General features: G+C 39.6%; 8 protein-coding genes across 13 annotated transcripts; all 8 read left to right on the top strand.

The window, feature by feature from the left end:
* Positions 1-357: 357 nt before the first annotated feature.
* On the top strand, positions 358-1,886 carry LOC108045664. Its single transcript, XM_017125051.2, is given in 5 exon segments — positions 358-533; positions 592-782; positions 785-1,108; positions 1,162-1,528; positions 1,597-1,886. Coding segments are annotated over 5 exon segments (1,254 nt in total). The 5' UTR covers position 358; the 3' UTR covers positions 1,794-1,886.
* Positions 1,887-2,192: 306 nt separating this feature from the next.
* Positions 2,193-6,327, top strand: LOC108045619. Of its 4 annotated transcripts, XM_044458649.1 has the most exons (5): positions 2,201-2,278; positions 4,890-5,025; positions 5,077-5,570; positions 5,648-6,014; positions 6,075-6,327. In XM_044458649.1, the coding sequence occupies exons 1-5, from the start codon at positions 2,243-2,245 to the stop codon at positions 6,266-6,268; spliced, it is 1,227 nt and encodes a 408-aa protein (XP_044314584.1). In that variant the 5' UTR covers positions 2,201-2,242; the 3' UTR covers positions 6,269-6,327. The 4 variants fall into 4 exon arrangements, with proteins under 4 accessions (XP_016980490.2, XP_044314584.1, XP_016980509.2 ...); XM_017125001.2 differs by lacking the exons at positions 4,890-5,025; positions 5,077-5,570; positions 5,648-6,014; positions 6,075-6,327 and adding exons at positions 2,467-2,960; positions 3,028-3,394; positions 3,451-3,752 and having other exon boundaries at positions 2,193-2,414; XM_017125020.2 differs by lacking the exon at positions 2,201-2,278 and having other exon boundaries at positions 4,790-5,025.
* A 938-nt stretch (positions 6,328-7,265) lies between these two features.
* LOC108045629 lies at positions 7,266-8,803 on the top strand. Its single transcript, XM_017125011.2, has 4 exons — positions 7,266-7,493; positions 7,554-8,038; positions 8,101-8,467; positions 8,525-8,803. The coding sequence occupies exons 1-4, from the start codon at positions 7,286-7,288 to the stop codon at positions 8,707-8,709; spliced, it is 1,245 nt and encodes a 414-aa protein (XP_016980500.1). The 5' UTR covers positions 7,266-7,285; the 3' UTR covers positions 8,710-8,803.
* Positions 8,804-9,494: 691 nt separating this feature from the next.
* On the top strand, positions 9,495-11,158 carry LOC108045630. The gene is made up of 4 exons (XM_017125012.1): positions 9,495-9,715; positions 9,837-10,321; positions 10,384-10,750; positions 10,809-11,158. The coding sequence occupies exons 1-4, from the start codon at positions 9,514-9,516 to the stop codon at positions 10,991-10,993; spliced, it is 1,239 nt and encodes a 412-aa protein (XP_016980501.1). The 5' UTR covers positions 9,495-9,513; the 3' UTR covers positions 10,994-11,158.
* Positions 11,159-11,458: 300 nt separating this feature from the next.
* On the top strand, positions 11,459-13,065 carry LOC108045631. Its single transcript, XM_017125014.2, has 4 exons — positions 11,459-11,661; positions 11,716-12,206; positions 12,328-12,700; positions 12,764-13,065. Exons 1-4 carry the CDS (start codon positions 11,472-11,474, stop codon positions 12,952-12,954), a joined length of 1,245 nt encoding a protein of 414 aa, XP_016980503.2. The 5' UTR covers positions 11,459-11,471; the 3' UTR covers positions 12,955-13,065.
* A 1,601-nt stretch (positions 13,066-14,666) lies between these two features.
* LOC108045699 lies at positions 14,667-17,527 on the top strand. 2 transcript variants are annotated; one of them, XM_017125092.2, is made up of 6 exons: positions 14,667-14,769; positions 15,789-16,000; positions 16,080-16,570; positions 16,744-16,926; positions 16,990-17,173; positions 17,228-17,527. In XM_017125092.2, the coding sequence occupies exons 2-6, from the start codon at positions 15,796-15,798 to the stop codon at positions 17,413-17,415; spliced, it is 1,251 nt and encodes a 416-aa protein (XP_016980581.1). In that variant the 5' UTR covers positions 14,667-14,769; positions 15,789-15,795; the 3' UTR covers positions 17,416-17,527. The 2 variants fall into 2 exon arrangements, with proteins under 2 accessions (XP_016980581.1, XP_016980582.1); XM_017125093.2 differs by lacking the exon at positions 14,667-14,769 and adding an exon at positions 14,805-14,995.
* Positions 17,528-17,633: 106 nt separating this feature from the next.
* Positions 17,634-19,216, top strand: LOC108045700. 2 transcript variants are annotated; one of them, XM_017125094.2, is made up of 4 exons: positions 17,634-18,560; positions 18,642-18,825; positions 18,881-19,053; positions 19,118-19,216. In XM_017125094.2, the coding sequence occupies exons 1-3, from the start codon at positions 17,715-17,717 to the stop codon at positions 19,051-19,053; spliced, it is 1,203 nt and encodes a 400-aa protein (XP_016980583.2). In that variant the 5' UTR covers positions 17,634-17,714; the 3' UTR covers positions 19,118-19,216. The 2 variants fall into 2 exon arrangements, with proteins under 2 accessions (XP_016980583.2, XP_044314422.1); XM_044458487.1 differs by having other exon boundaries at positions 18,881-19,216.
* A 1,357-nt stretch (positions 19,217-20,573) lies between these two features.
* Positions 20,574-22,626, top strand: LOC108045620. The gene is made up of 4 exons (XM_017125003.2): positions 20,574-20,643; positions 21,068-21,294; positions 21,402-22,268; positions 22,331-22,626. The coding sequence occupies exons 2-4, from the start codon at positions 21,069-21,071 to the stop codon at positions 22,525-22,527; spliced, it is 1,290 nt and encodes a 429-aa protein (XP_016980492.1). The 5' UTR covers positions 20,574-20,643; position 21,068; the 3' UTR covers positions 22,528-22,626.
* Positions 22,627-23,609: the final 983 nt, after the last annotated feature.

Genomic DNA, 23,609 nt, shown 5'->3' with positions numbered 1-23,609 from the left:
AATCCAAAAAAAACTATACAATTGGAATTATTAAAAAATATTCTAAAATTGCTTTATATCAGGTTGTAAAGATAATTAGAAATAATTTTCTCGTGAAAAAAAAACGTAATAATATTAGTATAGCTTTTAAGTAAACTCTATTTAACCGGGTTTCCGCTAAAATTGCTTGTTGTAAATGCAAAAAGCAGAGCTTTCGAGAGAAGATCGAAAGATAGCTGCCGCGCTCTTTGAAATTGTAAAAGCTCCCCACTGTATAGAAATATCTAATTCCCCGATTTTCGTCAGTCAACGCAACACCGCCAAACTAGGCGTATACGTGTTCTGTTCGTTTTTCAAATAGTAATCCCAATAATCTAAAATGGCTGCTAGTAAAATTCCCGATTGGTTCAGTGCGGAACTTTTCGAAGATGTACTCAAATCGAGTGTCGAGGGATACTCAAAAGTCAGAAGCTTCAAGGCGGAAAGTGGATCCGCGGCTGGGGACAACTACGCCACAATTATGCTGCGAGTTAACATCGAAGTGGAACTGCAAGGTGAGTTCAGGTGTTGGTTGCCAGATAGCCGTATTGATTTTGTATTTCTGGCGTTCAGATGGTACAACTAAACAGGTGTCGTACATGGTTAAGTTGCCACATCAGAACGATGTATACAAGGAAATGATGAAGCACACCAACATCTTCGAAATCGAGCGCACAATGTACAATGAGGTTGTTCCCGAGATGGAGGCTATTTACAGGGCGGCGGGTGTGGAGGTCACGTTTGGAGCCAAGAGCTACGATCTGAGGGAGCCAAGAGCTACGATCTGAGGGATGCCAAGAGCGAATACATAGCTCTAGAGGATCTGTGCACCAAGGGGTTTAAGAATGTCAACCGCCTCGAGGGACTAGATCAAGCGCATACGGAGAGAGTTCTCCGGAAGTTGGCCCAGTGGCATGCCGTAACCGCTGTGCGGATAGACACCAAGGGGCAGTATCCAGAAATCGTGCTGAAGGGCTTCTTCAAGGAGGAAAACAAGCCGATGATGAACGAAATGATGAACGGCATGGGCCAGATATTCCTCAAATGCTGTGCCACCTACGAAGGTAACGAGGCATACATAGAAAAAATCGTAAGTTGTAATTATTATTTTGAAGTCCATTGTTTCTTATTTAATCAAATTAGAAAGCCCTAAAACCAGTCGTAATTGATGAGATGTTCAGGTTGGGTGAGGTTGATCCTACGGATTTTAATGTGCTGAACCACGGCGATTCCTGGTCGAATAACATTATGTTCCAGTACGATGATTTTGGCCAGATCAAGGAGGTGTATATGGTCGACTATCAGGTATCGAAGTACGGATCTGTGGCTCAGGACTTGCTCTACTTCCTAATATCTTCCACGAAGCTGGAAGACAAGTTGAGCAAATTCGACTACTATATTAAGGTGTACCATGATAATCTGGTGGAGCACCTCAAGATCCTGAAGTACTCCAAGCCAGTGCCAAGTTTGCGAGACATTCACAAAACGTTGTTCAAGTATGGTCTTTTTGGTGCGTATATTTTAGAATACCAGTCTAACCTTATATTTTAACTGAGATTTTACTGATTTATTTTCCAGCATACTCCGTGGCCACTGGTGTAATGGCAGCTGTCCTTGTTGATCCAACAGAAAACGCCAGTTTTGAGAACTTTGTTGGCGACTCCGCCGAGGGAGTGGACTTCCAGATGCAAATGTACAACAATGCCCGATACCGAAAACACATTCAGGCAATCCTGCCCTGGCTGCTTAATCGCGGCGCCCTGGATATCAATTAGAAAATGAATTCCCGCAGGAAACGCTCAAATCCGTTATTGTGGCTCATAGAGCTCGGAACCAAGTATTAAAATAAATAAAATATAGACAAAGACTTTTATAAAGAGTTTATTTTCAAAACATCAACATGTTACCTCTCCAATACCAAATAAATAGTTTTTAATGTACTTATACTGAAAAAGTATAAGTCATAATTTTCAACTAATTTTATAGAATGAAAAACGTTCTACATTGACATAGCAAAACTTGTTTGGGTTGGGAGAGAACTAGTTAAAGTACAATTAGCAAAGCTTGTTAGGGAAGACTGAGAAAAAGCCCGTATTCTATAAACTTATGAAAGCTCACCGACAGATATAAAACCATTGATCCTCCCTGCGTATCGTCAGTCAACTCACTCTAGAGCAACTAGGCGTATACTTAATTTACGTATTATTATAGAATAACGTCTATCATGGCTAGTAAAATTCCCGATTGGGTCACTGCAGAGTTATTCGAAGACCTTCTCAAGGCGAATGTTGAGGGGTTTTCAAAAGTCAAGAGTTTCAAAGCAGATAGTGGATCTGCTGCGGGGGAAAACTATGCCACCATTATGCTTCGAATTAACATCGAAGTGGAACTACAGGGTAAGTCAAGGGGGGCGGAGTTCGAGGACAAAGTCTGATTTCCCTCCCTTAGATGGCAAATCGAAACCAGTGTCTTATATGGTCAAGTTGCCTCACCAACTGGAAATGTTCCAGGAGATGATGAAGCGGACTAACATCTTTGACATTGAGCGCTCCATGTACAATCAGGTTGTTCCCGAAATGGAGGCTATTTATAAGGAAGTGGGTGTGGATATCACTTTCGGCGCAAAGAGCTACGATCTCAAAAATGCCAAGACTGATTATGTGGCCCTTGAAGATCTGGGAGTCAAGGGATTCAAGAATGCAAACCGTCTGGAAGGACTCGATCAAACGCACACGAAGAGAGTTCTCCGAAAATTGGCCCAGTGGCATGCAGCATCGGCCGTGCGAGTGGCCACAAAGGGTTCATATCCTGATGTCCTTTTACATGGCTTTTTTAAGGAGGAAAACCGTCCGATGATGACTGAAATGATGAATTCAATGGGTTCGAATTTTGTCAAAAGCTGTCCCACTTACGAAGGTTATGAAGTGTTTATAGACAAAGTCGTAAGTATTTAGTACTTGAAATTTATAATCGGTTTAATACGCCTTTAATTATTTTATATCTTGTTAGAAAGCTCTTCAGCCAGTGTTTATCGACAAAACGTTCGAAATCGCCAAGGTTGATCCCTCGGAGTTCAATGTGCTTAACCACGGCGATTCCTGGTCGAATAATGTTATGTTCCAATATGATGCTTTTGGAAAGATCAAGGAGGTCTATTTGGTCGACTACCAGATCCCCAAATATGGATCCGTTGCCCACGATCTGCTCTACTTCCTGATATCTTCCACAAAGCTAGAAGACAAACTTTCAAAATTCGATTACTATATCAAGGTATACCATGAGAACCTTGTAGAACACCTGAAGATTCTGAAGTATTCCAAGCCGATTCCCAGTCTGCGAGACATTCATTTGGCGCTCTTCAAATATGGCTTTTTCGGTAAGTGTTTTAAGTTATTATTTTTCTGATAAAATACATTTAAACTATTTTCCCAGGCTATACCGTGGCTACTGGTGTGATGGCCGCCGTTCTCTTAGACCCCACGGACACTGCTAGTTTCGAGAACTTTGTGGGTGATACTGATGCGGGTGTGGCCTTCCAGATTCAGCTTTATAACAGTCCCCGGTTCCGCAAACACATTCAAGAAGTTATTCCCTGGCTCTTAAATCGAGGCGCGTTGGACATCTAAAACTGCATATTTTCCAATTTTCACAATAAATAACCAACGTTGAGTCAGAAATAAATGCGACCACATGATAGTGTTATCTGTAACTGCGTGCGATAGTGGACACAAGTATTAATAGCGAGTTCAATTTGAACTAACCAATTCATGTATTTCGTGGGGATAAGGGTTTCCCGTATATGGAAGTAAACAAAACTTCAAAATACAAGACTAACCAGCCCATCAAAACAAAACATTGTGAATCACTCTAAAGTAGTTAACAACACCACTTTACGATGGATGTTTAAACACAAATTATACTGTTTGGGGAGTTCGTGAGCATACAAATGATAATACGGAGAGAGAATACGACTATTATAGCACCCGAAAACCATATATGGTCACAAGAGAGTGTAACAAAACAAAACTCCAACCGCATTAGGTTGAAAAGCGTATCTTCTCGGCTCTCCTAATGTTTGTATCTCAATATTTTATCATACAAAAAAGAACCAGTTATAATGCTGAAAACGATCTCACTTTTATGTGAAAATATGTATACGGTCGTATTTTATTAAATTGTACCAAACCAATTGTTTTAAAAGAAATTTTTAAAAATGAACAATAAATGGTTTTAAATTGAGGTTTTAAAAAAATTATCTTGCTATAATTATTTCTTGTGTTTATATAATTAAATCTAAATGTCGCAGATAAACTTAGTTGAAGACTATTTCTTTATGCAGTTCATCGAAACAACCACAGTGTTTCAACATTTATCCACTTTTGTTTTGTGTACCTTTCTCACTCCATTTATGGGCAAGTTGGCTCACAATAAAAACTTTTTTTGAGAACGGAATAAGTCATATGCATTAACATAAGTTTTGGGTCGTAGCTCTTTGCGCCGAAAGTGATACCTCTACCAACTTCCTTATATAGCCTACATTGCACGATGTTCTAAAATATCAATAAAAAATATTGGACTGCAACGGCCCACACTGACATGGCAAATATTTGATAGAGAAAAAAATTACTGAGAGCATTTCAGTTTGATAAGCTTGTGAGAGAAGACTGAGGAAAAGCCGTGTTGTTTCCTAAAACTGAGTAATGAAAGCTCCCCCACGATTGATATAAAACTATTGATCCTACATGCCTGGCCTCAATCAACACACTCTAGACCAACTAGGCGTATACTTGTTTAAAGTAATATTATAGAATACAAAATAACAAATATCTACTATGGCTGCTAGTAAAATTCCCGGTTGGGTCACGGCTGAGTTATTCGAAGACCTCCTCAAGGCGAATGTTGAGGGGTTTTCAAAAGTCAAGAGTTTCAAAGCGGATAGTGGATCTGCGGCGGGGGAAAACTATGCCACCATTATGCTTCGAGTTAACATTGAAGTGGAACTACAGGGTAAGTCAAGGGGGCGGAGTTCGAGAATAAAGTCTGATTTCCCTCCCTTAGATGGCAAATCGAAACCAGTGTCTTATATGGTCAAGTTGCCTCACCAACTGGAGATGTTCCAGGAGATGATGAAGAGGACTAACATCTTTGACATTGAGCGCACCATGTACAATCAGGTTGTTCCCGAAATTGAGGCTATTTATGAGGAAGTGGGTGTGGATATCACTTTTGGCGCAAGGAGCTACGATCTCAAGAATGCCAAGACTGATTATGTGGCCCTTGAAGATCTGGGAGTCAAGGGATTCAAAAATGCAAACCGTTTGGAAGGATTCGATCAAGCACACACGGAAAGAGTTCTCCAAAAATTGGCTCAGTGGCATGCAGCATCGGCCGTGCGAGTGACCACAAAGGGCTCATATACTGATATACTTTTAGATGGCTTATATAAGGAAGAAAACCGTCCGATGATGACTGAAATGATGAAAGGAATTGGTTCGAATTTTGTCAAAAGCTGTCCCACCTACGAAGGTTACGAAGTGTTTATAGACAAAGTCGTAAGTATTTTGTACTTGAAATATCCAATCAGTCTAATGGGCCTTTAAACCCTTTTTATTGTTTTATTTCTTGTTAGAAAGCATTACAGCCTGTGCTTATCGATAAAATGTTCGATTTCGCCAAGGTCGATCCCATGGAGTTCAATGTGCTTAACCACGGCGATTCCTGGTCGAATAATATTATGTTCCAATATGATGCTTTTGGAAAGATCAAGGAGGTCTATTTGGTCGACTACCAGCTCCCCAAATACGGAACCGTTGCCCAGGACCTACTCTACTTCCTGATATCTTCCACAAAGCTAGAAGACAAACTTTCAAAATTCGATTACTATATTAAGGTATACCATGAGAACCTTGTAGAACACCTGAAGATTCTGAAGTATTCCAAGCCGATTCCCAGTCTGCGAGACATTCACTTGGCGCTCTTCAAATATGGGTTTTTTGGTAAGTGTTTTAAGTTATTATTTTTTTTCTGATAAAATACATTAAAACTATTTTTCCCAGGCTATACCGTGGCCACTGGTGTGATGGCCGCCGTTCTCTTAGACCCCACGGACACTGCTAGTTTCGAGAATTTTGTGGGTGATACTGAAGCGGGTCTTGCCTTTCAGATGCAGCTTTTCAACAGTCCCCGGTTCCGCAAACACATTCAAGTGATTATGCCCTGGCTCCTAAATCGAGGCGCGTTGGACATGTAAAACTGCATATTTTCCAATTATATTTCACAATAAACAATCAACGTTAAGTCAGAAATAAATGCGACCTCGTACTAGCGTTTTCTGTATTTGTGTGCGATAATGGCAACGAGTATTAATAAATGAAAAACTTTGAACGATAAACGGATTCAATCGACTAAGCATGAAAAGTATATTTCTAGAGAGTAAGCGGCTATGATCACAGCCTAAAAATGATCGGTGTAGATTGAACTTAATAGTTTAATAGTAATAACACTGCACAAATAAACTGTAGAACCAGAACTCATTATGTGATATAGACGTCCGATCATTTCTCATTTTCCTTAGTTTTTATATTCAAGACAATAGCTACTTTCAAGGCTTGTCACATAAATTACGTAGAGTAAGGGTGCTATATAACACATACCCCCTATAAAGTCATAGGCGAAACCGTTAGCAAAACAAAACTAAAAACAAAAGCTTCAAAAGTTTCTATTTTTATTATTATTTATAGAGATACATATATGTTGATTGTTTTGTTTACTCACAACAAAATACCTTTATGACACGACACTTTTATACAAATAGACTAAAAAAATCTGCACGTGCCAGTTGTTATCTAAAACATTTCACTGATAATTTAGATTCTATTTTATTTCGCACACTGATATGTATTTATAAAAATTAAAAATAATAAAATTAATATTTTTTGTTTTGCATAGGTTTAAATAGTGTATTGTTAAAGCTAAAGTACAGCTTTAATTTTTAATCTTCCGGTTATATTCCTTAAACTTAAAATCTCTAGCTCAAAATAAAAATGTATTGTGGTCCAGCCAAACTAGTATGTTCATACATAAGCACTGTCCCCGCGATTAAAGTGGGAAAACGTGCATTGTCAGGTTGCAATAAAGACTGTTTGTGGGGATTGAGATAATGTTTATCTCCCCCATCGCAGATCTACATACATCAAAGCTATAATAGGGGGCGCGAGCTAAAAAAGTTCCCAGTACGTGCCGTGAAGTCCAATAGATTTAGCTAAATATGCCGCCGCAAACGAATGACGAAGAAGTTGGCCAGAGTGATGTCCAAATTCCCGACTGGGTTAAACCGGAGGCATTTCAGGATCTACTCAAAAATAAAGTTAAGGATTACAAGAAAACCAAAGCGCTGAGGGCCAAGGCAGGAGTCGCTGCTGGTGAGAACTATGCCACCATAATGCTGAGACTGGAACTTGATGTGGAGACAAAAGGTGGGTTTATTATCGCATTCTATGGAGTACATACTATATACCTAACAATAATATTTTTAGACAATTCCCAGTTTACCAAGGCCTTTATGTTGAAAACGCCCCACCAGTCTGGGGCTTGTCGAAAACTTCTCGAAACAAACAACATCTTTGATGTGGAGCGCGGAATGTATCTGGAAGTCGTCCCGGAACTGGAGCAGATGTATCGGGATGTGGGTGTGGAGGTGAAATTCGGGGCAGAGGCCTACGAGATAGAGGCCAGCGACTACTACGTTCTTTTGGAGGACCTCAAGCCTCGGGGCTTCAAAAATGCTGATCGCCTTCAGGGTTTGGATCAAGCCCACACCGAAAATGTCCTGAAAAAATTCGCCCAATGGCATGCGGCCTCTGCAGTTCGTGTGGAACTCAAAGGACCCTATAACGAGAAGTACACAAAGGGTTTTTTCGAAACCAAAGAAATCATGGATACATTTTGCAAAAGCAGTACTAAAACTCTTCTGAAACAAATCGATCAGTATGAAGGTCATGAGGCATACGTAAATGATTTGGTGTGTAAACTATAACTTAGTAACATTTTATTTGAGTCTTATCTTTTAACATCTTCCTACAGCACAGTGTCTCAGAAAAGTCATTTGATATTGTGAACGATTTGATGGAACCGAAATCTGATGAATTCAATGCCCTGAACCACGGTGATGGATGGTCTAACAACATTATGTTCCAGTACAACGACAAGGGCGAGATATTGAATACTTACTTTGTTGACCTACAACTACCCAAGTGGGGAACAGTGGCACAGGATTTGTACTACTTTCTGCTTTCGTCAACTAGCTTGGACATCAAAACCACGAAATTTGATTATTTTATTTGGTTCTATCACTCTGAGTTGATTAAGCATCTCAAACTGCTGAATTACTCAAAGACATTGCCCACTTTAAGGAATATTCGCGATGCTCTTAACAAATACAGTGGATGGGGTAAGTTGACGCATTCCGACTTCTCAAATAACTAATAACAAATAACTAAATTCACAGCTTTTTTGTGCAGCGCCTGCGTAATGGCATATGTTCTTCTGGATCCCACAGACGGTGCTGATTTAGATAAAATCATTTCAGCGGAAGACTCTAGTTTTAGGGATTCCCTTTACACCAACCCCAGATACCGAAAGCATATGGAGGTACTTATGCCATGGCTACAGCAGCGAGGGGCCCTGGGATAAAATTTTCAAAATCAATCAATACTTAAAAAAAAAATGTATTTGTGTTATTGTTTAATTTAATTTGTTACTGGAATGAATCAATAAATAAATGAAAAAATTCTGATGCTACACACAAAAATATCTAAGTATTCTTTACAAAAAGTATTTAATTAATATAATTTAATTACATTTTGTACCGATGTGACAATTTGACCAACAAAAGGATTGCATTATCAAACAATGACAGACCCTCCACGAACCCATTTTTGTTATCGCATTTTTAAGAGTTTGCTGACTATTACGTTATAGATAAGGTTATCACTTCCATCGAAATTAATTTATTTATTATCGTTACATATTACACTTTTAAAATATTGCATAATAACGTTATTACTTACAAAATTGGAAATTAAACTTACGCAATAATCATTTTCCGGATTGCATAAAACTATATTTGCTTAAGATATAGCTTGTGTTTGGTGTGAGAGATCAGCTGTTCATCAGGTGGATAATTTGGAATAAATAAATAATCTTAAGCTTACAATTAGTTTAGTATTCTACCAGTATTTCACAACTGCTCTGTCATGATGAGAATTTAATACGCAGATTGTTTGATTGAGTGACAGACACACCCACTCAGAAAATGTGCAACTATCTGCCTTGTCACTTTTGCACAAACGAATTTAAAACAGTTTACTGACTATAAGGTAAGAGATAAGGTTTATAGCACAATTCGTTGCATATTTCTCACGAGAGTATTTAAAATATGTGCTTAGTACGCATAGCGTTCAGTTAGTCTGCTACAGTCAACGAGATTATTTGAAAATGCCGTCCAAGACGAAGGATGAAAATAGTAGCCAGATACAAATTCCAGACTGGGTTAAGCCGGAAGTGTTTGAAGATGTCCTTAAAAGAAAGGTCAAGGATTATAAGGAGATCAAGTCGATGAGGGCTGAACCAGGTGTCCCTGCTGGCGAGAACTACGCCACCATAATGCTTCGAGTGGAGCTGGATGTTGAGACAAAAGGTTTGTTTTTAAATCCTTTGGTTAACTAATTTAACTAGTACTTTTACTGGTATAAATTGAAGTGGGATTTTAATAAAACATTTTGTATTTGTTCACATACAAAACTATATTTTTTTCCCAGATAAATCCCAAACAACCAAGGCCTTCATGCTTAAAACTCCTCATCAATCCGAGAAGTACCGCAAAGTTATTGAAAAAACGGATATGTTCGATGTGGAGCGTGGAATGTACTTGAAAGTGGTTCCCGAATTGGAGCAGCTTTACCGCGATGTGGGTGTGGAGGTGAAGTTCGGAGCAGAGGCCTACGAGATAGAGGCCAGCGACTATTATGTCCTGCTGGAGGACCTTAAGCCTCGAGGTTTCAAGAATGTCAATCGCCTTGAAGGCATGGACCAGGCTCATACTGAAAGTGTCCTAACAAAATTTGCCCAGTGGCATGCGGCATCTGCTGTCAGAGTTGATAGGAAAGGTCCTTACGAGGAGAAGTACACGCATGGTTTCCTGAAGAACGAGGAAATTGTGGATGCCTTCTGTAATCGCAGTGTGAAAATTTTCCTGAGTCACGTGGATTTGCGCCCAGGCTATGAGGCTTACTTAAAGGATTTGGTGGGTAAACATATGTTTTCTTATCTGTGTCTCAGTATCTTATCTCCTATTGTTCGCTACAGCATATTGCGTCTGACAAAATATTGGACTTTGTGGAAGAACTAAGTAATCCGAGTCCGGACGACTTCAATGCCCTGAACCATGGCGATGGTTGGGCCAACAACATTATGTTCCAGTATAATGAAAAGAACGAGATAGTTGATACCTATTTCGTCGATCTGCAATTACCCAAGTGGGGATCAGTGGCCCAGGATTTGTACTACTTTCTCCTGTCGTCTACAAGTTTGGATGTCAAAATATCCAAATTTGATTACTTCATTTGGTTTTACCACTCTGAATTGGTTAAGCATCTCAAACTGCTGAATTACTCCAAGACTTGGCCAACTCTAAGGAGTATTCGCAATGATCTTAACAAGTATAGTGGATGGGGTAAGTTTCCGCTTGATTACTTTTACTTATAGTTACTATAAATAAGTTTATATTCCAGCTTTCGTCTGCGCCTCAACCATAATGCCGTATGTTCTGCTGGATCCAGTAAAAGGCGCTAATTTTGAAAAGGTCCTTGGGGATAATGACTCCAGCTTCAAGAAATCGCTGTACTTGAATCCCAGGTTCCACAAGCATATGGAAGTCCTCTTGCCTTGGCTGCAATATGGAGGTGCTATGGAATAGAAGTTCGGGATACATATTTCTACAAGCAAATCAGTTAAAAACTTCCTAATAGATAAATATTTAAATGTATTTAGGAAATCAAGTATTTTATTACATTTGTGAGTGCTACATTTAAAGATAAGATAGATTCGTTTTCTTGTCTAATAATAAATTTCACCCAATGAATTGTTTTTGTTTAACTGCTAATCGATAGAGAATTCTTTCATGGGTCATTTGAGTGTAAGTTTTATTGGTAAACAGAATGCCCATAGTTGGTTTTATATACATACATGGCAATATATATGTATGTACGAATGTCTCATTCGGGAACTTTGAAAACAAGTTGTTTGGGGAACTCTTATTAGCCGGCACTCTCTGTTTATTCTCGCCACAAGCTTTCAAAGCTTTCTGATCGGCCTTTGTTTAACGGAGAGAATAATACAAATATGTTTATATTTCGTGGCCACCAACCGGCGAATCGACATTCAGTTTATTTATAATGTCGGAAGAGATTAGTTCGGTTACACTGCCCGCCTGGTTGAAGGCAGACCTATTTGAAAAATTGCTTAATGAGCGATTTGGCAATAGATATGTGGGAATCAAGGCCTTCAAGCCGGTGGCTGGTCTCAAGCCGGGAGAAAATTACTCCACCATTATGCTACGCCTCCACTTTGAAGTCGAACTGAAGGGTGAGTCACTGATATGCGAAACAATGACGAGATTCACCAATTTTCCGTCACTAGATCACGCCATTGAAAATGTGAGCTATATGCTGAAGACGCCGCATGATTTCGAGTTGTACCGCGAGATCCTGAAGAAGAACAACATGTTTGAGGTGGAGCGAGATGTATTCCTGCAAGTGAAACCCGAGCTGGAAAATATGTACAAGGATGTCGGATTGGATGTCACGTTTGGAGCCAAAGCCTATGATATCGACGTTCCCGATAATTACGTCCTGCTGCAGGACCTAGGTCCTTTCGGTTTCAAGAACGTCGATCGCCTGGAGGGTCTGGACACGGCCCACACCAAAAGTGTTCTGAAGAAGATGGCCCAGTGGCATGCGGCCTCGGCCAACAGGATTCACCTCAAGGGTCCCTACACCCAGAACTACTTGCAACCCACATATGCCGATACTATGAAGGAAAACATCGAACAGGTAGCGGAAACATTGGGAAAATACCTGCTCAAGTGTCTTCCTCTTTACGAAGGTTTCGAGGAGTACAGCGAAGCGGTGGTAAGTAGTTCCAACCTTTATTTTAAAGTCCTTCTATGTAAAATTGGTATTTAATTATTTAATTTGATAAAAGTTTAAACAAGGCCATCGTCCATGACCATTGTTTATCTGATTTTTGCAGCACAAGATCCAGCCAAAGATTGTGGACCTCATGTATGATATGAACAAGCCCGATCCGGAGGATTTCAATGCGCTGAATCACGGAGATTGCTGGACCAACAACATTATGTTCAGGTACGAGGGTGAATGCCCCGAACCAGCCGAAACCTATTTTGTGGACCTTCAGTTGCCCAAAGTGGCCTGCGTGGCCCACGATCTGATTTATTTCCTCCTCGGTTCGACGAAGTTCGAAATTCAATTGAGTCAGTTCGATTACTTCATCAAGTACTATCACGACCATCTAATCGAGCACTTGCGATTGCTGAAGTACCCCGAAGCCAAGACCCCCTCGCTGCGATTCCTGCACACTCAGCTGCTCAAATATGGACGAGTTGGTAGGGTGAAAAGCTCTTTCCGCAAACTTGCAGATAATAATATTTTTGTTTTATTATTTCTAGGGTATCACACTGTCCTGATCCTCTGCCCGCCTGTGCTGCTCGATCGCACCGAGGATGCCAATTTGACCGATTTCGTCACAGAGTCGGATAATGGCGATGGTCTCAAGATGGCTATGTACTCCAATGCCCGCTACAAGAAACACGTTAGCGCCATTCTCACCTGGCTCAACAATCGCGGCGCCCTTCAGTAACTTGAATCACTTTATACCTCAAAGTATTTAGTTTTCCTGTGGCATTCGCTGATATGATAATGCTACTCAAAAAAGATTTTGTACGCTCTCTATATAAATAAATATTTTGATATAAAACAAGAAATTTCTTTAATTTAAGCCACAATCATTTAGAAGAAAGCCACTTTAAAATCGGATGTCTGTAAGAAAAGTTGTGGGCTTGGAAGTGCATGTTTTATATCGTTTTTTGACGAAAAATCGACCTAAAAATACAAACCAAGTTGAAAACACAGTTTTTTATAGGATTAAGCCACAATCATTTAGAGGTATGCCACTTTGAAATCGGATGTCTATGACAAAAGTTATGGACTAAGAAGTGCAGGTTTTAGGTCACTTTTCTGCAAGGCCATTTTTCGAAAATTTGGTAAGGGGTAACACTATAAAAATGATGAAAAATCGACCAAAAACTACAAACCAAGTTGAGAACACAGTTTTTTAGATGATTAAACCACAATCATTTAGAGGTATGCCATTTTGAAATCGGATGTCTGTAAGAAAAGTTATGGGCTAAGAATGCAGGCTTTGGGTCACTTTTCTGCAAAGCCATTTTTCGAAAATTTGGAAAGGGGTAACACTATAAAAATGATGAAAAATTGACCAAAAACTACAAATCAAGTTGAGAACACAGTTTTTTAGATGATTAAACCACAATCATTTAGAGGTATACCATTTTGAAATCGGATGCCTGTAAGAAAAGTTATGGGCTGCAAAGACATTTTTCGAAGATTTGGAAAGGGGTAAACACTATAAAAATGATGAAAAATAGACCAAAAACTACAAACCAAGTTCAGAACACAGTTTTTTAGATGATTAAACCACAATCATTTAGAGGTATGCCACTTTGAAATCGGATGTCTGTAAGAAAAGTTATGGGCTAAGAAGTGCAGGTTTTGGGTCACTTTTCTGCAAAGCCATTTTTCGAAAATTTGGAAAGGGTAACACTATAAAAATGACGAAAAATCGACCAAAAAAACAAAACAAGTTGAAAACACAGATTTTTAGATAATTAAACCAGTATCATTTAGAACTATGCCACGCTTAAATGGGATGTCTGTAAGATAAGTTAGAAGTGGTTTAAATTTGGAATAAATTTGTCGTGAAATTTAATTTTGAAAGTAAGCGTTGAAACTTTTTAGGCTTGGCATTATTGGATATGCAAAAGTAAATTCAACAACTGTGAAAAAAAAAGTATTTTAGTTGTCCCGTTAAAACTCAATTACTTGCAATCGAAAAGCCAAATTGGGTCTTGTTTGTATTTATATTTAGTAGGATTACTAATGATAATTTACGGAGTGGTGCTCGTGAAAATGAGGGAGGCGGTCTATCTAACTTCCCATCACATGTCACGCCCGCAAACAGCAATTAATGAGGAATCACGAAATAATTAGAACGAATAGCGAGCGCAAAGAGGAACGCAATTGCCTGATAAAGAAGTCAAATCAGAAGTGGAAACAAGAAACAGTTTTCGTTATCAATCAAACAATTGACGGCGCTCGCCTTCATATCATATATCACATCACCTCTCGCTCTGGCACACTATCTCTTTCCCGCTCTCGCCACCGCCAATTGCCACTCTTTTTGCCGGTTTTGGCGAACTGAATTACAAAATAAACTTTAATCGAATGCATGCGATAAGGAATTTCTTTTCCCATAGCCTAATCGGGGCAATAGCGCTGGTGCCGAGTGTCGCACTTCGTATTTCCCATTCGACAGTTGCCCGGCCTGCAGTCCATCTATCAGCACGAATCCCGCTCCGATTACCAATTAAGGAAAAAGGTTTGCTACCGATGTGTATTTTCCCAAGATTGGCAACACAGTCCCGATTCGAGGGAACCAATCTCTGACCAACAGAGTGCTATAAAAACGTAGCTCGGATTGGAGAAACTCTAGTATACAAAATAAAATTGTGGTGAAAAGGGCAAATTAAAGTGAAATTCATTGACAAACTGAGTTCAATGAGAAAGAGTTCTCTCACGTGAAGTTTTCTCTTATTAACACACAGGTAGGATTCCCCGAAATCTATGTCGTAATGGACAAAAACTCACAGCAGGTGTTTCATTACCGGACATGTGATCTGATTTATGATTTTTGTTCATTAAATAGCGATATTTCTGATAATTGCCTAATCATTGAAAGCCCCACAAAAGTTCGGTAATTACCGTCATTGAAATGAGCTCGATTTGTTAAATCACGTATTCGTAAATATATTGATAATGGCTTGCAGGGATTTTCCTATGAGCAGATGTATTTCCTGTAAAATTATTGTAATACAATTTTTTAACCCAACTAACTGCTATTAAAAAGGAATCCGAGATTATCAGCAATTTTTCAAGTATTAAAAAACATACTTGAAAGGGAATTAGTAGGTCCGTTTAATAGCTTGAGTCATATTCTTAATGAAAAATATTTTTCACAATGAAATTAAGGTAATATATTTTCTGAGATAACCATGACTATTTGTAGATCATTATTTAATAGAAATCTGTTAAAAATTTATTTAAAACGATAATATCACTTTTTACTGCAGCAATAAGTGTACTTAACTTTATTAAAGATAAAGTTGTTAGCCTCAAATGATGCAATTTCTGGGCTGGGCCCAGAGAAGAACGCATTTTATTATTCAAATATTCCGGGCATTCCATAGAAAACGCAGGGCGCCACCTATGTTTGACAATGGTCTAATAATCGTTATGTATACGACCTGTTAGCCATGTTTGCATCGTTTTATCAGATAGATGTTGGTGTTGACTAAACATTTTTTCTTCAAATAAATAAATCGCATTCCCTTATTCTAGATTCATTATGTCGGAGGCCACCAATGGGAACGGCGAGTTGCCAGCCGAAAGCCTGCCAAAATGGCTGCCCAATATTACTTTGGAGAAGGCGGTACAGGCTCAGATCGGGGACTTTGAAAGGATCATCTCGGTTAGCCCCCAAAAAGGCAGCAGCGAAGGCGAAAACTATTCTTCTCTGTTCCTTCGACTGCTGGTAGAAGTGGAGCTGCTAGGTAAGTGAATGGTTTCTATATAAATATTAAATAAGGAACTCATTGGACAGATTATTAATCTTAACATTATTCCTCACAGATCACAGCACCAAAAGCATTTCCTTCGTTCTGAAGGCCCAGCACAACAACGAGGTGATGGCCGCCATCCTGGCCAGGCTCAAGCTTTTCCAGAAGGAGGAACTAATGTACCACAGCATTCTGCCCAAGTTCGAGAAGCTCTACGCGGATGCCGGCAAGCCCATTCAGTTTGCTCCCCGCGCCTTCAAGGTGGATCGCGATCTCGGAGTGGACTACATTCTGCTGGAAGATCTGCACCGCAAGAACTTCAAGAATGCCAATCGCTTGACCGGTCTGGACCTCGATCATATGCTGAAGGTCCTCGAGAAGCTGGCGGCCTTCCATGCCGCATCCGCCTGCTACGTGGAGCACCACGGACTTTTTGGGGAGGAGTTCACGGTGGGCGTGTTCAGTGAAGCCAACCGCCAGCTGCTGCAGGAGTTCAATGCCTCTGGTGCCTTTTTGGCCCAACTCAAAAAGTGGAAGAATGCCCAAAAACTGTACGAAAAGTTGGTGAGTCATCGGTATTTTGTAAGGAATGTCGAAATAAATCAATCATGTCCATAACAAAATTATCGAAATAAGGTAATCTTTCTACACCTTTTTTTCTTCAGAAAGCAATTTGCTATTTAATTAATTATAAATGAGCTTATGAGCTTATAGCTAATCATTAATTCATTTCACAGGCTGACAGCGATGACTACTTGGTGGATCGCCTTCTGCAGGATCAGCAGTACAATGCCAGGGAATTCAATGTCCTTAACCACGGAGACTGCTGGGCCAATAACATAATGTTCCAGCACGATGCATTTGGAACCATTAAGGAGACCCTGTTCGTGGACTTTCAAGTGGGAAAGTACGGAAGTCCGGTATGCACATCACATATAAATCAATATCTATAATAATTAATATCTTAAACTTTTCTCTAATAGGCCAATGATCTGTACTACCTAATCCTGTCTTCGGCTGCTCCCGAGCTGAAAACCGCCAAGTTCGACTATTTGGTTCGCTACTATTTCGATAATCTTGTCGAGAATCTGAAGCTGCTGCAATACCACCGCCCACTGCCCAAGTTGAAAAATCTGCATGCAGCCCTCTTTCGCAACGGATTGGCTGGTGAGTAATGCGACCTTGAACTTGGAAACCGTGTTTATAACGCTCTGTCAACAGCCTATATGGTGGTATCCAAGGTGCTGCCCGTCGTCATGCTGGACAAGACAAACAACGCCAATCTGGAGAGCTATATCAGCGACGAGTCCAAAATGAAGGCCGCCATGTTCACCAACCCGAAATATGTGCAGGTAATGACGGAGGTGCTTCCATGGTTGGATAACCGCGGCCTGCTCGACTGGAAGTGATTACCTCCCAAACGTCGTGTGCTAATGATGGATTCGTACTATAATAACGAATATTTGATTACTTCATATTCAAATTGTTTTGCCTGTCAAATAAATGTATAATTCAAAACAATCTTTGGCCGACGATTAAATAATTAATTGGTCTGTATTATAGTTAAGTATGTTTATTTACCTTCATAACCAAGTATCAGCATAATTTAATTTTAATTTTTGTTCAGAAATTTCAGTCAAGTTATTCATAACCTACAAAATTCAGGGGTTTATTTTAAATAAGTGCTTTAGAAGTATATTTTAATGCCATGAAAGTACCGAAAATTCCCGAGTGGGTTTCCACTCTGTCCCTAGAGCAGGCGGTCCATTCCATTCTGGAGAGTGGGGACCAGGTCCTGGCGCTCATTCCCAGCGTCCATCTGATCCAGTTTCGCAACTGCACTGTCCTCCTTCCCATTCAGGTGAAGGTTCAGCTGCAGGACTTAACGGTGAGGAAGGTATTCTTTCTGCTGAAGGCGCAACATGGCAACGACTTCCAAGCGAGAGTGATGAGTCAGTTGAGAATGTTCACCCGGGAACACCAGGTCTACCAGAATATCCTGCCCAAGTTCGAGGAACTCTACAGGGAGGTGGGCAAGAAGATATCCTTTGGCCCGAGAGCTTTCAAGCTTGACCACAACATCGGAGTTCAGTACGTACTGCTGGAGGACCTCAAGGCCCAGGGTTACAGAAACGTGGGGCGGCAGGAAGGCTTCAATTTGGAGTGCCTGAAGCAAGTGCTCAAGATGTTGGCCCAATTCCATGCGGCCTCCGTCGTATATGTGGAAAGAAATGGCGCATTCAATAAACTCTTGGCCAACGGAGTCTACACAAAGACCAACCGCCTCGTCCTTCGGGAACTCAACGATCCGGATCTTTTCCTCTCACAGCTGCGACGTTGGCGAATGGGTGACCAATTCCACAAGCGGTTCGTGGACAAGGAGCAGGACCTCGTCGATCGGTTACTGGAGCTCCATGCCCCCAAATCCGATCAGTTCAACGTTCTGAATCACTGCGACTGTTGGGTGAACAACGTGATGTTCAAGTTTGACGACGCGGGTCATGTGGAGGACACCGCTCTGCTCGATTATCAGCTTGTCAAATACGGCTCTCCGGTAGATGTTTTCCTAAGATCGCTAGACTATGAATCAATATACTTCATAATTTAATAATACTAACTAATTTTCAATTTTCAGGCTAATGATCTGTACTATGGCATCTTGTCATCAGCCGAAAAGGAAATCAAGCTATCCCAGTTCGACAACATGGTGCAGTATTACTTCTACCATTTGCTGGATAACCTTAAAATTCTCAACTGCCAAGGGACGCTTCCGCAACTCCAGGATATTCGCGATGACCTGAACAAAAACGGCCTGGCTGGTAAATTAATGGAACACTAACAACTAATATAGAAATAATCTTGATGGGTTTCTAGCTTATGTGGTCGTGACTAGGGTGTTGCCTATAGCAATGATGAATCAGTTCGAGGACGAGGTTAACGACCGATATGCTTCCAAAATGAAGTGCGCCATGTTCACCAATCGGAAATACATACAGGCGATGAAAGATATCCTGCCTTGGATGGAAGAACGGTCCCTGCTCAATTAGGTCTACATCTATTTTATAATTTATGTCACTTTAAGGTACTAAATGCTATTCTTTAATTTTGTAGTATTCATGTTAGCCAATCAAAGATGATAAGCCAGGGAACCATCGAAACTTTGTATTTATGCTGTCTATACAATAAAAATATTATTAATACAATAATCAACTTTCGGTTGAAACATGTTTTTATTAATTTCCAGAAAAAATAAATACACTTACCTAGCCAGAAAATTCTCAATATTTTGCAAATGACAGTCATTTAAATTTTTCCAATCTTGAAGAGCTGACTCTGAACGTGTGTCAACGAGACAGGGTTAGTTTTTTATAATGGTTGGACATTTCAATAACAAAATTAAGAAATTTTAAGTTTTATACCAAAATAAATCGGACATTCCCGCCCCATGCTCACTATTTTGGGGGACAGACCTTCATCGAGATCCACACAAACTTTATTACCCCATTCTTATCGATACTGTTTGAAATGATTTCCTATTAAAAAGCCAGTCATGCCGCTCTTTATTATTTCAAATGGGCCGTATCGGCTTACGTTTGCCATTACTACGGCACTAATCGCTCACGACAAACTAACTTAAATTTAGCCTCAATATTTATTATCAGGCCACCACGAGCACAACCGAATGCTAATGACACACTCCCTGAAATCGGCGAGCCTTATTTATTCCGATGTAGGATGACGGGGCTTGTCCAATAATCATTTTTTAGTTAAATGTTATATATATATATATATATATAGTAAAGCTCTGTAGCAACAATGAATGAAACTGTGCAAAATTCTAATTCATTTGTTACAAAAAAATTGTCTTTATTTGAAGAAAAAAATCGCACTCTTCATTCATTCGAAATTTGAAATAAGTTTTCTAATATTTATTACCCTATTTCAAAGTTTTTTTTTTAAATCAATGAAGGTTCAATTCAGCTTGCGCTTTCAACAAAACCGACCATATTATTTTTCATACCCATCAAATAGAACATTGGTGCCCATTGTAATGTACCATATTGCATGGTGTAATTGCTTGTCCATCAATTTATTAACTATAGTAAAGTCATGCCGCCACAACCAATTAATCCCAATGAATTCTTGGTCATTCCTGAGTGGATATATGAGTACACTTGGCCTTATTATCCAGTTATTCACTACACAGCTAGTGGTCAGTAAAATGCCCTCTGATAAGGATTAAATTATGGAAAACATCGTATAAACCGAATCTGATGCAATCCGCTACAAGACTTTCCAAATTCAACTTTCAGATAATATTTGAAATTGGTTCGTTTAGGGTCAACCAATATGCATTTCACGGTTACGGTTATCCAGAGATATGGAAACCGATTAGATGGGTATGTTGTTACCCTTTGTTCGGCATCGTAGTATCGACAGTCGGTGTCCGCCTAAACAAAAACCAGTTTGCGCTATCAGATCGGCCCAAACACATAGACAAAAACACACAAACCTGCTAATATAAAAGTATGGGAACCGCACGACGAGCTCAGTATTTGTTTGTCGTTAGAAATCGTAGGAAACGGCCGCGGGTGTTCCACCGAGCGGAAATTTAAGTTCAAAATCCACTAAAGTCGGTCAGTAATAAAAAACAATTGTAACACATTTTATGGGCGGTTCATACGTAAACAATTACTGCGAAAAAAACTTTGTTCAGTAGAAACCTAATGGATATATACGTTTTAAGTGATTCTGTCTTTATACACCCAAAAAAACCAAAAATTAATAATTAAAAAAAAATTGACATACAAAGTGAGCCCAACCCATAAAAAAGAAACAATTAACCAATTCCGTTTTAATCCATAAAGGTGTTATTTAAATAGGGCGAAAACTAAATACAATTTTCACAAATAATGGACCTTGATCACAAAAACACATGTTTACTATTACGATTTTAATATGCTTTCCGTTTCGCAAACTGTAATTAAAACAAATTGAAAATAGTTTAAGTGCTTTTATCTTCAACCGCCGAGAGTCAATTAATTGATCTACCGATTACAGCATGAGCATCAGAATGTCACCGAACAGCAACTCCGAAAAGCCACTCAATCCCAACGAGCTCCTTCACATTCCAAAGTGGGTGAATGAGGACTATTTCCAGCCCATTATCGAAAAGGATGTGGAAAACTTTGACAAAATCGTGAACTTTACACCCATTGCGGCCACTGCCCCCGGGGAGAACTACACTTCTATTATGATCCGAGTTATTGTGGATATTCTGTTGAAGGGTGAGTTCAAGAAATAAATAAACTCTGTTGCTAAATGTAAACTTTCGATTCTATTCAACTGAATTATTTTAGAGTGCGAAACCTTTTTAAATTTGTATCTCTTTTAGATGGCAGCGAGCAGAAAATATCGTATATTCTGAAAACAATGCTGGAGGCGGACAGTGGAGCTGATGTGGTCAATGGCATGGGTCTGTTCCCCAAGGAGAGGAAAATGTACGAGGTGCACATCCCGCAGTTCGTCGAGCTTTACAAGGAGGCGGGCTTGGATATTGAGCTGGCGCCCAAGTGTCTCCATGTCGAGGCCAACGCCGAATTGATTACCCTGGTTTTCGAGGATCTGAGTCGGCAGAATTTCAAGAATTGCGATCGGCTCAAGGGCTTTGATCTGGCTCACATGAGCCGTGTGCTCCGGAAACTGGCCGAACTACATGCCGCCTCCGTGGTGGCCAGGGAAATAAATGGGCCCTACGATCCGATGTACCTCATGTCGATGTTCAACGAGCAGAGTCGCGATCTCTTCAAGGCTCTTGGGGAGATGCGGCAGGTGCAGTTTTTCAAGGCGATGCGTACGTGGGACCTAGAGGACATCGACAAATACATCTCCCGGATGTGGGATCCCATGGAGGTATTCGAGGAGGCAATGCAGGTCAATCAGGTCGACGAGAATGAGTTCAATGTGTTGAACCACGGTGACTGCTGGTCCAACAACATCATGTTTAATTACAAGGACAACGGGGAGATAGACAGAACCATATTCGTGGACCTGCAGATCGGAAAGTGGGGCAGTCCGGCCCAAGATCTTTGGTACCTGATCACAACATCTGCCTCGCTGGACATCAAGATCAAGGAGTTCGATCACTTTATTCAAATCTATCACGAACGACTGGTTGAATGCCTTAAACTTCTTAACTACTCGAAGCCCATTCCTACTCTAAGGGATCTGCACATCATGATGCTGAAGTACGGATTCTGGGGTAAATATCTTTGGGTTTTAATTTGTAATTAGATAATTTTTTGTAACAATCATTCGTTACAGGACCCCTGACATCCACGGGTGTAATGGTGGCCACACTTATGCCCACAGACAAGGATGCCAACATGAAAATGATGATGGCCCCAGGACCAGAGGCCGATGCTCTGCGTTACAGGACCTTTACCAATCCCATCTACGCCAAGGCCATGAAGTTGCTATTACCCTTTTTCTATAACAAGGGACTTTTGAAGTCCACCTAGGTTTAATTCCCCTTCCAACTTAAAGTGTAGCCAATTTTTTGTGATATCATATATCATAAGAACAAGCAATAAAGAGTACCTAGAATTGTCTTAACTTAATGCACTAGTCACAATATGGAGTTTATTCATTTTAAACTATTTGGATCACAATATTATTTTGCATTTTGGATTTTTAAAAAGGTTTGAAGAAAAATCTACAGTCAGTGTAACGAAAATCAGTATAATATATTTTATATAATATATTTATTACCAAATAATAACAAAACGAGATACCACATTTTAGTGTTTCTCGGCGCGTTAGTGCCTTGTTTTGGCCATCGGGTTGCAGCATTCTAGTGGAATTTGTGTAGAGAAAGGTGTTAGAGCAATCGAAAGTGCACATTAAAAGTAATATATTCATTGTGTATAAATACATATATTGTGAATAAATAATCGTAAATTATGAAATATTAATTAGAATCACACACCTGCAAATCAAAAAGATCTGTTTAAAAATATAAATCAACCCAGTACTCTTACGTTTACAACCTCCGGTTTCCATAGTAATTTGCGCAGTTTGTGTGTGAAAGATACATGTGTGTATCTATACGCAAACGCAAAACACTTGTTACCATGGAAACTGAAGGATGAAAACAGAAAGGTGCCCAGTTGTTTTTGTTATTTTATTGTGCTCTGTGAATACATACATATATGAGTGTCCTTGTAAACAATTGTAAATATATTGTCTTGCTTTTCAAGTGTGGTTCAATTTTGAATTAAATACTAGAAACAAACCAGTTTACTTTATTTAATATTAATATTGTTTATTTAAATAGTGGACGCATTTTATAAATATATTACAGAAAATGATTTGGTCATAGTTTGCCTAATTAATTTGATAGGTTGCAAAGTACACAATTTGGTATCTTGGGCCTTACCGAGTTCATAGCAACACCCAAAAATAAAAAACAATCACCATGACTGGTCAAACATGAAAACTCATGCGACGACGATTGTGACGAATAGTATGTCGTTCAACTTTTTACCAACTCTCTACAAATTTGTGGAGAAACACAGACACCGAAAATTTTTTTCAAAACTAA

This window comes from Drosophila rhopaloa, unplaced genomic scaffold (genome assembly GCF_018152115.1).
Source record: "Drosophila rhopaloa isolate 14029-0021.01 unplaced genomic scaffold, ASM1815211v1 contig_167, whole genome shotgun sequence".
In the NCBI taxonomy this organism is placed as follows: domain Eukaryota; kingdom Metazoa; phylum Arthropoda; class Insecta; order Diptera; family Drosophilidae; genus Drosophila; species Drosophila rhopaloa.
This window is presented reverse-complemented; position numbering and strand designations above follow the sequence as displayed.